The 12,928-nt window shown below is 41.3% G+C and overlaps 1 protein-coding gene across 13 annotated transcripts in view; it reads right to left on the bottom strand.

Moving 5' to 3' along the window:
* The window catches only part of SVIL (supervillin), a 199,145-nt gene that overhangs the window by 9,047 nt on the left and 177,170 nt on the right, over window positions 1-12,928 (bottom strand). For all 13 annotated transcript variants that reach the window (XM_081300115.1, XM_081300114.1, XM_081300109.1 and 10 more), the window contains 4 exons: window positions 12,435-12,586; window positions 2,826-2,931; window positions 1,955-2,162; window positions 625-758 (listed from right to left, as the gene is read on the bottom strand). In XM_081300115.1, the coding sequence (XP_081156241.1) occupies window positions 625-758; window positions 1,955-2,162; window positions 2,826-2,931; window positions 12,435-12,586 (600 nt within the window). The remainder of the gene's footprint in view (window positions 1-624; window positions 759-1,954; window positions 2,163-2,825; window positions 2,932-12,434; window positions 12,587-12,928) is intronic.

Below are 12,928 nucleotides of genomic sequence, written 5' to 3'. Positions count from 1 at the left end.
CTCACAAGTTCTCAGGTGGTTGGCAATTTTCACATGACTGCTTATTTATTAAACATCTACTAAGTATGCATTATTCATTAAGTGTCTATTAAATATGATTGACACTACCCTCCAAACCTTCCCTTCCTCCTGTGACTGCTGTGATTGGCAGAGCCCTGTGGATGGCTCAGGATTTCTGGTCCCTTGTTCAAGTTCAGGATCCTTCCTGATCTGGTTCAGACGTACTCCTTCACGGAACTCCCACCTCTTCCCTGCATCCTGGCTGCCGGCCAAACCAAGCATCATCTTGTTCTACTGGTTTACATCATGTTCTTGCTCATATGCTTTCTTGGAATTTTCTTTTCTTCTTCACCAAACTCTAAGGCACTGTGCAAATCCCATCTCTTTTCCATGGAGCTGTGTGTGATTTTTCTTGATAGAAGAAATCCTTTTTCTTTTCCATGTTCAGTCTCCTTCACATGTACCTCTTTCATGACACATAACAATTTCCATTTTGTAGGCCCCAGGGCAGGGGCGGGGGAGGACATCCCTTGTGTTAAATACAGCCCATTTTTCACACATGTTTATTGAATAAATAAGTGAGTGAATCTTAACAAGTGATGGAAGTTTGTGGCGGTGCTTTACCTTGAAGCATGCAGTCGTAGGCTTTCCTATCTCTCCTTCCTAAAGCGTCCCAGAATCCCAGTGGCTCAGATCCTTCGTCACATTCATGTATTGTCACATTGCTGCTACTGTGCAATCCTGCCTCCAGGGGACATCTGCTCAGAAGAAACGTCAATATTAAGTTATAAGTCCAGAAAGTGTTGACAGCACAAAATTATTCAAGACTAAATCTACAGATCAGCTCACTATCTTTTACTTTCGAATTAAAAGCAATTTTTACTAACGAATGAAAAAACATTCTGTGGTTTATGAGTATGTTTGTGTTAGAAAAGGAAGGGTCAGCCGGCTCCTGGGGGGGAATGTATAATTATATATAATATGCAATGAAAATAATATACATTTTTATAAATAACACAACTTTTTTTTTTCACTATTTCTTGTCCTCTTCTGCTAGAACACAAACTTCGAGAGGAGAAAGACAGGTGCACTGACTGCCAAGTCACCAGTCCCTAAATCTGTGCTTGGTATCATGCAGATGCTCAATAAATATTGTTGAATGAATAAATATATGAGTTCTTCACTACTTTGTTTTTGTTTTTTCCTTAGTAGTCCAAGTGGAAAACTTGATGAGGCACAAATGTCCCTGGATACCTCACTGAGTATCATTTACCATCCCTCCGTGCTCCACAGCCCAGAGTGATGTTCTGAGATTCTGCTTCTCTCTCTCTGCCTGATGGAAGGCCACACCCTCCTTTCTCCTCTCTGCCCTCTCCATGCAATACTAAGTTTTATAGCAGCTGCTGTTTTGGTGCCCAGAGTATGAGCTAAACCAAACTGCACTCTGATGGCCTAAGAATCTTCCTCTCTACTTGCTTTTTAAATATCAAAGGATTCCAGGCTTATCATTCACCAGCTTGCTAGGTCATTTTCCTTGCTCTTCTCAAGGTTATATTCCTCCCTCTCTCCCTCGCTCCCTTCTTTTTTTGGAGACAGGGTCTGGTTATGTTGCCCAGGCTGGCCTTGAACTACCGACTCTAGTGATCCTCCTGCCTCAGCCTCCCAAGTAGGTAGCTGTGACTCCTCCTGGCTCAATGTTATCTTGTATTGAGGAAGGTAAATACTCAGAAAGTGGGGGCAGCCATCAGATTGAAGTATTGGTTGTCATGTGTATCTTATCTACCTACTTGGGATGTCTGAGGTCCTTGATGATGTTCATAACCATCCCTTGCTGAAGTTGCTCTAAGGACACTGGACATCCATGGGATGTCTTGGGAACCCTCTGCAGCTTAGCCTGCCTGTGTCCCCCAGGAAGCCCCTTTTGTGGAGAGCTCCACACATACACAACACTCACTGTTCTTTGATTTTATTTGCTGCAGTCCTTCCAACCTCCTTCGTGTGGGCTTGCGCTTTGCACCCGTGCCACAGGTAAATGAGGGCCTTATTTACGTTGAGAACAACCATGGATGTCCTGGACCTCAGGCTGCTACAGTGACAGGCCACTTCCAGCAAATTCCCTTCCATGGGAACTTCTCCACGCACACAGTACAGTCTCCACTCACCTGTAGGGGGCGTCAGCAGCACAGAGTTATGACTGAGCTGGGGACAGGGAAAACTGCCCTTTCTGTTCCCAGCTGTGCAATCAAAGGCAGCTACTACATTGCAGGGACTTAAGGGACTGATGAGACTGAGGCCCCTGCAGCCTGAAGTCATGCTGAGCAATGACAGCATGTGGTCTTCCCAGAAAACAAATACTTTTGGAATTAGAAGCAGGTTGCTAAAAGTCCATAATGCAGAAAAACCTTTTCCCAAATGTAAAAATAAGCCATAAGGCTGTAAAACTAACATTCTCTTTCCCTTTCTCTCTCTCTCTCTCTCTCTCTCTCTCCTAACAAAAAGATTCTAATTTTTAATAGAAGATCTACTAATTTTTAAAATTCTCCTAAATCCACAGCAGACAAGAGCCACCATGAGAACTCAGTTCAAGGTGAAATAAACTCCGGCCTCCTGCAGACAAAGGTGGATCCCAGAAGAACTTCCATGGGGTGAAAGGGGGGTTTATGAACTCCCCATAAAGCTGATTTATCAGGAAAACATTAGGAGACTTTAATGGTAAAGCCACAGCTATATGAAGACAGACTAACTTTATTTAGATCCCCTTGCCTATAAAAATACCTTCTGGGAGAAGGAAAAAAAATCAAATTCCAGTAGTAAAAGTGACTTACTTTGTGCATTTTCTTCTTCCTCTTCCCGTCTCCCTGAGTGCACCACCATCCCCCCCTGGAAACACTGTAGAAAACAGGGGGGCTCCTTTCCCTGCAGAACCTGGACCTTCAAATTCAAACACAAATAAAACAGATAACAATGGTGGGATTTTCAAAGTCACAAACACAGTACCTGCCTATGATGGAAAATCTGAAAAACATAAAGACATACACACAAAAGTCAGTGATACTTCTGTCATCTGAAGATGAGCACTATTAAAATTCCTTTCAAGTGTTTTTCAGTTTTGTATTTTCTCCTAAACAAAGTAGGAGTGATATTTCGTGTTGCCTTATAACCTCATTTTCATCCCTAGTTTTCTAACACTGAATATTCTTTTGAAACATGAATTTTGATGCTTTTATCAGTGGTATGGATACAACATTATATAACACAATTAAATACATTTTTAAGAAAGTACATTTCTCAGCAATAACAATGACTAATCATGACTTAGTAATTCTGGGGAGAAAAATGTATTCTTTGCAAATACATCTGCTACACTTTGGATCTTAACTATTCTCCAAAGGGCCATGTGTTGAGGACTTGATCCTCAGGCTGGTGCTGTTGGGAGGTGGTGGAACCTTCAAGGGGGGGGGCTGGAGTGGGAGGTCTTTAGGCAGTGGGGGGTGTGCCCTTGAAGGGGAGAGTGGGAACCCAGACCCTTCTCTTCCTCTCTTTCACTTCCTGGCCGTGAGGTGAGGGAAGAGGTTTTGCTTTACCAAATGCCTGTGCCATGATGTGTTACCTCACCACAGCTAAAAACCAACAGGGCTACCTGATTATGAACTGAAACGCTTGAAACCATAAACCAAAATAACCCTTTTCTCTTCTTAAGTTGATTATCTCAGTTGTTTGTTATAGTAGGGAAAGCTGACTCCCACATCATCCCAGCAGCGTCTCACAAAGCAATATGCCTCTCCCACAGCCTCCTGTGCCTGTTCATGCACTGTCTCATCAGGTGTTAGCTGCACCCATAAATAAGGTTAAAGTAGAATCAACTCACTCTCACTTTGGCAAGACGTTTTCTCTTAAAAAGGAACTATTTTGTTGAGCTGGCGTTTGGGGGGTCCAGAAAGGTAGGAACAATTCACCTCATGAGTTGTCAACCTCAGGGCCTGTTTTGTGCAATCAGGTGCTGATTTGGGGCAGCATTTCATCTGTCTAAAATGAATTTCCACTTGTTGGACTGACAAAAAATGAGATGCTCCAAATAAAAGATTAAGACTGAAAACTTTAAGAATGCTTTTGAAGGCATGATTAAGATATAGTCATGCTTGGCCTTTATTTAAAAAAAAAGCAGATGAAATTATCAACTATTAGGAATAAATTAAAATACAACCATTGCTAATCATTATTTCTAACATGTGATCCATAGTAGAAAATATTCATTATAATTTTTATTTTAGGGAATATGATTGGTTCCCAAGGCTGTGGAAAGCTGAATGAATGTGGCTGTATTTCTGGAGAAATTTTCTCTGCTCTCTTCACATAAGTGTGTTTATCACATACTCAAGATGGAAAAAATATTTATATAAGGAGTCAAGTTTTCCGAAGTCCCCAGAGTCTACTCTTAATTACTGGTGTTCAAGGATGAGCTGTGTGGCATAGATCATCTAAGCATTGATAAGAAATTCATAAAATCTTGGATTTGGGCTGTAGTACCCAATAGGCATTATGCAGGTTCTGGGGCCAGAAGACCAGGTCAGACAGTCTCTTTAATAAATACATAAAGAATGACTATGTAGTTTTAGTGTACTGAAAACACACCAAACAGGGAGATTTGGACAAAATAAGGGTGATGTGAGCCAATACCTGCATCACAGGAGGTATACAATTATGCACATCTGTACATGGGAACATGGTCCAGAGGGGGGGAAAGAGCACCCAGGGCCTGAGGTGAGCAGGAAGAGGGCTCCTGGATCAGCAAGCAGGCCTGGGTGGGGGGAGTGGGAGGAAGAGGAGTGGGGGGAGACGGGTGGGGACACCCACAAAGGTACTGGAAACCGGCCGCAGCGCCCGCAGCGTGTGTTGCTGCGTCTTAAAAGAAAAAGTAAAGATCATTAAAGGAGATCTGTCGACAAAGACTAAGCACCGTGTCAAGAAAGGGGCCTAGGTGGAGTGAATCCGTCACGACTCCAGCCAAGGTGGAGTGACTCCGTCACGATTCCAGCGAGAGCAGTAAGGCTGCAGCCCCCGAGCTGCCCGGCTCTCTCGGCCCCTTTTCCTTCTCCACTCCGCCTTCCCACTTTGCTTCTCCCGCGCCATCTCTCCTCCCACACTCACTCCCTAAATCTAGATCTCAATTTCTTTCCCCCGCCCCGCCCGCTCTCTCGCGTGCTCAGACACCCTGCGTGGGCCCCGTGGGGCTGCCTCCCCTTCCCCAGCCTGCACCCCCTCCCCTGGCGTTCCGATGGCCACAGCTGGGCCAGGGCCTCCGCCGCCACTTCCTGCGGAGCACCTTAGAGCAGACTCTTCACCGCGCGAGTAAGCAGCCCACCCACCGAGTAAAATGGAACAGCTGATGAGTGACAATTTAAAATCTAAGTGATCCAAAATGGCGGCGGACACAGAGAGATCAAGTCTCTAACCCCTTCAGCTGCGTGGGCATAGGGAGAAGGAAACTATCAAAATGCTGTTCGCTCAGGACCACTAGGCAATGTAGAGCTGAAGTGGATCCGGGGAGAACAGTCTGGTCTTCTCAGAACACACCGAGCCCGGATTGGCTGCATTCTAGCTCCGGTTCGCCTGCTTCTCGTGACTCAGCACTAATGATCCCGCTGAAATAACCAGTCGGCCCACCTGAACTCACAGAGGTATAGGCCAACTGAGCACCATAGGCAGACCGAGGGAATCTGGAGTGACGCAGGACTAGCGGCGGCGCAGAACTCCCGGTTACCGCTCCCACCAGTGCTGACAACAGAGGTCCCTTGCACCAGCTACCAGGGGAGTTGCTACCTGAGGGCAAACAAATTCGCTGGGGGTCCTCAGCCCCCAGCTCTACAAACTTAGGGTCTGAGGGAGGCAAACAGAAAGGGTGTGCCCAGGCATCCATGAAAACAAGGCTCTCAGGGGCAGTAGACCTGGCGTGTAGCCAGTATTGTGGTGAGCGTCACAGGTGAGCAGGGCCTGGCTTGAGGAAACACAAGAGAAGGCCCTAGGCACCCAGGATTGGAGACCCGCACAGTCTGGGAGGAAGAGCTGATGCACAGTGAGTGGATCCCACCTATCAAGAAGAGAAGCTTGGCCCAGTGGGCATAGCTCCACCTACTGGAAGAGAAGTTAATCGAGATCTATGACTGCATTTATTATTATTAATTTTTTTATGATTATTATTAGTATTTTTTAATTTTATTTTCATTTTTTGTTGTTGATGTTGTTGTTCTTTAACTTTTTTATTAATGGTTTCAATTTTTTTAATTCTTTTTATTTTATTATTATTACTACTATTTTTTAAACTTTAATTTCCATTTTTTAATTATCATTATAATTTTTTTTGGTTTTAAATTTTTGTTTTTTATTTTTTTCTTTCTTTCCTTTCACTTTTTTTCTTTTGTCTTTTCATTTCTTTTCAATTTTCTTATTCCCCCTTCCTTGAATTCTACCTGCCTACACTCATTCTCTTTAGTGACTTCTTCCTTTCCCTTCTAATATCTCTCCTCCCAAGCATCAAATAAATTTATAAGAGTAAAGAGTAACTCAGCAGTCAAAAAGAACAAGAAGTAACATGAGCATTAAAAAGCAAGGAAGAAAAGGAGTACAAATAATGAAGGACAGCCTAAATATTCAGGAGGACCTAGAGTCATCAGAAAAATGGCCATATAAAGAATTCAAGGAATACCTTAGACAGATGGAAAGGAACCTTAAAGATCACATTGAAAATGAATTACATAAACAGATAAAAGAAGAAGTTAAGCATCTTTATCAGGAGATAGAGATTATAAAAAAAATCAAACAATAATTCTAGAAATGAAGGAAACGATAAACCAAATTAAAAACTCAATCGAGAGTATCACTAACAGAGTGGAACAAGTAGAAGCCAGAACGTCAGATAATGAAGACAAAATATATCATCTTGAAAAGAGTCTAGCCAACTCAGATAGACTGGTAAAAAATCACGAGAAAAACATCCAAGAGATTTGGGATAACATAAAAAAACCACACTTATGAGTCATCGGGATAGAGGAAGGTACAGAGATTCATACCAAGGGAATGAGTAACCTGCTGAATGAAATAATTACAGAAAACTTTCCAGAAATAAAAAAGGAAACACATATACAAATTGTAGATGCATACAGGACACCGAGCAAACAAAATCACAGTAGACCAACGCCAAGACACATTGTTATGAAGATATCCAATATACAGAACAAAGAGAAAATATTAAAAGCTACAAGAGAAAGGAGGCAGATCACATTTAGGGGTAAACCAATAAGGTTAACAACAGATTTTTTATCACAGACGCTGAAAGCAAGAAGATCCTGGAACGACGTATTTCAAACACTGAAAGACAATGGATGCCAACCAAGAATTCTGTATCCAGCAAAATTAAGCTTCAGGTACAACAACGAAATAAAAATCTTTCACGATAAACAAAAGCTAAAAGAATTTGTAGCCAGAAAACCAGCATTGCAAAGCGTCTTGAGCAAAACACTAAACGAGGAAGAAATGAAAAACAATAACCAAAACCATCAGTGGGAAGTGCCTCGGTAAAGACAGAGAAAGGGGGTAAAGCTAATCATGGAGAAACAAACTAAATTAGAAAAAAAAGAGATAAATAATCAAACATGGCAGGAAGTACAAACCATATATCAATAGTAACTCTAAACGTTAATGGCTTAAACTCTCCAATAAAGCGACATAGGCTGGTAACATGGATTAAAAAAACAAATCCAACTATATGCTGCCTCCAGGAGACACATCTGATTGGAAAAGACATACACAGGCTCAAGGTGAAAGGTTAGGAAAAAATATACCACGCACACGGTCCTCATAAGCAAGCAGGGGTGGCCATCCTCATATCGAATAAAATCGACTTCAAGACTAAGTTAATCAAAAGGGATAAGGAAGGACATTATATACTGTTAAAGGGAACCATTCACCAATAAGACATAACAATTATCAATATTTATGCACCAAATAATGGCGCTGCGACGTTCATAAAACAAATTCTCCTCCAGTTCAAGAATCAAAAAGACCACAACACAATAATTATGGGTGACTTCAACACACCTCTCTCACCATTGGACAGATCCTCCAAACAAAAGTTGAATAAAGAAACTATAGAACTCAATATCAAAATCAATAACCTAGACTTAACTGACATATATAGAATATATCAACCATCATCAAATGGATATACTTTTTTCTCAGCAGCACATGGATCCTTCTCAAAAATAGACCATATATTATGCCATAGGGCAACCCTCAGTAAATATAAAGGGGTGGAGATAATACCATGCATTTTATCAGATCATAATGCAATGAAACTGGAAATCAATGATAAAAGAAGGAAGGAAAAATCCTACATCACATGGAAAATGAACAATATGTTACTGAATGATCAATGGGTTACAGAAGACATAAAGGAGGAAATCAAAAAATTCTTAGAGATAAATGAAAATACAGACACAACATATCGGAATCTATGGGACACAATGAAAGCAGTTTTAAGAGGGAAACTCATCGCCTGGAGGTCATTCCTCAAAAAAAGGAAAAACCAACAAATAAATGAGCTCACACTTCATCTCAAAGCCCTAGAAAAGGAAGAGCAAAACAACAGCAAATGTAGCAGAAGGCAAGAACTAATTAAAATCAGAGCAGAAATCAACGAAATTGAAACAAAAGAAACTATTGAAAAAATTAACAAAACAAAAAGTTGGTTCTTTGAAAAAATAAATAAGATCGACAGACCCTTAGCCATGCTAACGAAGAGAAGAAGAGAGAGAACTCAAATTACTAACATACAAGATGAAAAAGGCAATATCACAACAGATGCTACAGAAATACAGAAGACAATTAGAAATTATTTTGAAAACCTATATTCCAATAAAATAGAAGATAGTGAAGACATTGATAAATTTCTTAGGTCATATGATTTGCCCAGACTGAGTCAGGAGGATACACACAATTTAAACAGACCAATATCAATGGATGAAATAGAAGAAGCCATCAAAAGACTACCAACCAAGAAAAGCCCAGGACCGGATGGGTACACAGCAGAGTTTTACAAAACCTTTAAAGAAGAATTAATACCAATACTTTTCAAGTTATTTCAGGAAATAGAAAAAGAGGGAGCTCTACCAAATTCATTCTATGAGGCCAACATCACCCTGATTCCGAAACCAGACAAAGACACCTCAAAGAAAGAAAACTACAGACCAATATCTCTGATGAACCTAGATGCAAAAATCCTCAATAAAATTCTGGCGAATCGGATACAAAGGCACATCAAAAAAATTGTGCACCATGATCAAGTGGGATTCATCCCTGGGATGCAAGGATGGTTCAATATACGGAAATCAATAAATGTTATTCACCACATCAATAGACTTAAAGATAAGAACCATATGATCATCTCGATAGATGCAGAAAAAGCATTTGACAAAGTATAGCATCCCTTTATGTTCAAAACACTAGAAAAACTAGGGATAACAGGATCATACCTCAACATTGTAAAAGCTATCTATGCTAAGCCTCAGGCTAGCATCATTCTGAATGGAGAAAAATTGAATGCATTCCCTCTAAAATCTAAAACAAGACAGGGATGCCCCCTATCACCACTTCTATTTAATATAGTTCTCGAAACACTGGCCAGAGCAATTAGACAGATGAAAGAAATTAAAGGCATAAAAATAGGAAAAGAAGAACTTAAATTATCACTATTTGCGGATGACATGATTCTATACCTAGAAGACCCAAAAGGGTCTACAAAAAAACTACTAGAACTAATAAATGAATTCAGCAAAGTGGCAGGATATAAAATCAATACACATAAATCAAAGGCATTTCTGTATATCAGCGACAAAACTTCTGAAACGGAAATGAGGAAAAACACTCCATTCACAATATCCTCAAAAAAAAATAAAATACTTGGGAATCAACCTAACAAAACAGGTGAAAGACTTATACAATGAAAACTACAGAACCCTAAAGAGAGAAATAGAAGAGGATCTTAGAAGATGGAAAAATATACCCTGTTCATGGATAGGCAGAACTAACATTATCAAAATGGCGATATTACCAAAAGTTCTCTATAGGTTTAATGCAACGCCAATCAAAATCCCAATGGCATTTCTTGTAGAGATAGATAAAGCAATCATGAAATTCATATGGAAAAATAAAAGACCCAGAATAGCAAAAACAATTCTAAGCAGGAAGTGTGAATCAGGTGGTATAGCGATACCAGATTTCAAACTGTATTACAGAGCAATAGTAACAAAAACAGCATGGTACTGGTACCAAAACAGGCGGGTGGACCAATGGTACAGAATAGAGGACACAGAGACTAATCCACAAAGCTACAACTATCTTATATTTGATAAAGGAGCTAAAAGTATGCAATGGAGGAAGGATAGCATCTTCAACAAATGGTGTTGGGAAAACTGGAAATCCATATGCAACAAAATGAAACTGAATCCCCTCCTCTTGCCATGCACAAAAGTCAACTCAAAGTGGATCAAGGAGCTTGATATCAAATCAGAGACACGGCGTCTGATAGAAGAAAACGTTGGCTCCGATCTACATATTATGGGGTCGGGCTCCAAATTCCTTAATAGGACACCCATAGCACAAGAGTTAATAACAAGAATCAACAAATGGGATTTTCTTAAACTGAAAAGTTTTTTTCTCAGCAAAAGAAACAATAAGAGAGGTAAATAGGGAGTCTACATCCTGGGAACAAATTTTTACTCCTCACACTTCAGATCGAGCCCTAATATCCAGAGTATACAAAGAACTCAAAAAATTAGACAATAAGAAAACAAATAACCCAATCAACAAATGGGCCAAGGACATGAACAAACACTTCACAGAGGAGGACATACAATCAATCAACAAGTACATGAAAAAATGCTCACCATCTCTAGCAGTCAAGGAAATGCAAATCAAAACCACCCTAAGATACCATCTCACCCCAGTAAGATTGGCAGCCATTATGAAGTCAAACAACAACGAGTGCTGGTGAGGATGTGGGGAAAATGGTACACTTGTACATTGCTGGTGGGACTGCAAACGGGTGCGGCCAATTTGGAAAGCAGTATGGAGATTCCTGGGAAAGCTGGGAATGGAACCACCATTTGACCCTGCTATTGCCCTTCTCAGACTATTCCCTGAAGACCTTAAAAGAGCGCACTACAGGGATACTGCCACATCGATGTTCATAGCAGCACAATTCACAATTGCTAGACTGTGGAATCAACCCAGATGCCCTTCAATAGATGAATGGATAAAAAAAAATGTGGCATTCATACACCATGGAGTATTACTCAGCACTAAAAAATGACAAAATCATGGAATTTGCAGGGAAATGGATGGCACTAGAGCAGATTATGCTTAGTGAAGCTAGCCAATCCCTAAAAAACAAATACCAAATGTCTTCTTTGATATAATGAGAGCAACTAAGAACAGAGCAGGGAGGAAGAGCAGGAAGAAAAGATTAACATTAAACAGAGACATGAGGTGGGAGGGAAAGGGAGAGAAAAGGGAAATTGCATGGAAATGGAGGGAGACCCTCATTGTTATACAAAATTACATATAAGAGGTTGTGAGGGGAACGGGATAATAAACAAGGAGGGAAATGAATTACAGTAGATGGGGTAGAGAGGGAAGATGGGAGGGGAGGGGAGGGGGGATAGTAGAGGATAGGAAAGGTAGCAGAATACAACAGTCACTAATATGGCAGTATGTAAAAATGTGGATGTGTAACCGACGTGATTCTGCAATCTGTATTTGGGGTAAAAATGGGAGTTCATAACCCAGTTGATTCTAATGTATGAAATATGATATGTCAAGAGCTTTGTAATGTTGTGAACAACCAATCAAAAAAAAAGGTCCTGGAAACCACTGGGAGTTCACTGGGACTGTAGTTTATGTGGTAGAGATGTGCTCTGATGTGTTCTAGAAAAATCACTTGGGGGGTTTTCCCCGTGGGAATACCCCATGCTCTAAAGAAGTCTCTGACATTTCCTTCAGGTGGATGGTGTGAAAATGGAATAGTTGAATTTTTAAGGCTCTTGAGCCAACACTGCCCTGCAGGATGGCGGTTCTTTGGGAAATCTTTTCCTGTTTTAGAAGAGGATAGTGGCCACCATTGTATTTGTAACACCGATGGAAACCTTTCAGAAACACTCCCTGGCCATTCACACTTGCTCTGTGGATCTCCCATTCGCAGACAGTGTTTTGTTTCCTTCTGCTCATATTACAATGCGTGGGAATATGAAATGTGAGGCAGAGTCTAAAATCTACAGAACAGGACCTGGATTAGAAGTGCCCTGGAAGATGCTGTCTTTGTTCATTAGAATCAGGTCCAAGTATCATCTGGAGTCCCTGCGTAGCAGCTCCTTGGGACTTACCTGGGCCCCCCTTTCCTCGTCCAGCTCCACGGTCATCAGAGCTGAGGTTCCCTTCTCACTCACAGTTGAATGCCGGCCTTGCCAGAAGAAATACACACATTTCTCTTTGCCAGTCACTCTTGCTGAATGCTCTCCCTTTTGTCGACTTCCCACTGCGAACACACAGAATGGCAGAGGGCAAGGTAAGCTGCTGAGTCACAAAGGGAGAACACCTGGCTTAATTCTCCAGGGTCTGCAAGGAGGTAAGGTAAAGAAAGCCTGAGGGCACTGGACTGAGGAGAAATCACTACAACTGGAGTCATGTCAATCATACTGCAGGAGAGGGAGGCCACCTTCCGCCCAGCTCGTGAACCAGAGCCTCCAAGTATGAGAATGATGCTCCAAAGGGTCCTCTTGATACCCAAAGGGAAACATGTGTCATCCTAGAGGGAGGTGACAGATCCCTCCAAGTGTGTGGCAGAGAGAAGTAGTAACTGGCAGAGCGGGACCAACGG

The sequence above is a fragment of the Spermophilus citellus genome, assembly GCF_964194105.1.
Source record: "Spermophilus citellus genome assembly, chromosome: 6".
Taxonomy (NCBI): Eukaryota; Metazoa; Chordata; class Mammalia; order Rodentia; family Sciuridae; genus Spermophilus; species Spermophilus citellus.
Note: the sequence above shows the minus strand (reverse complement) of the source record. Positions and strands in the feature narration are given on the sequence as shown.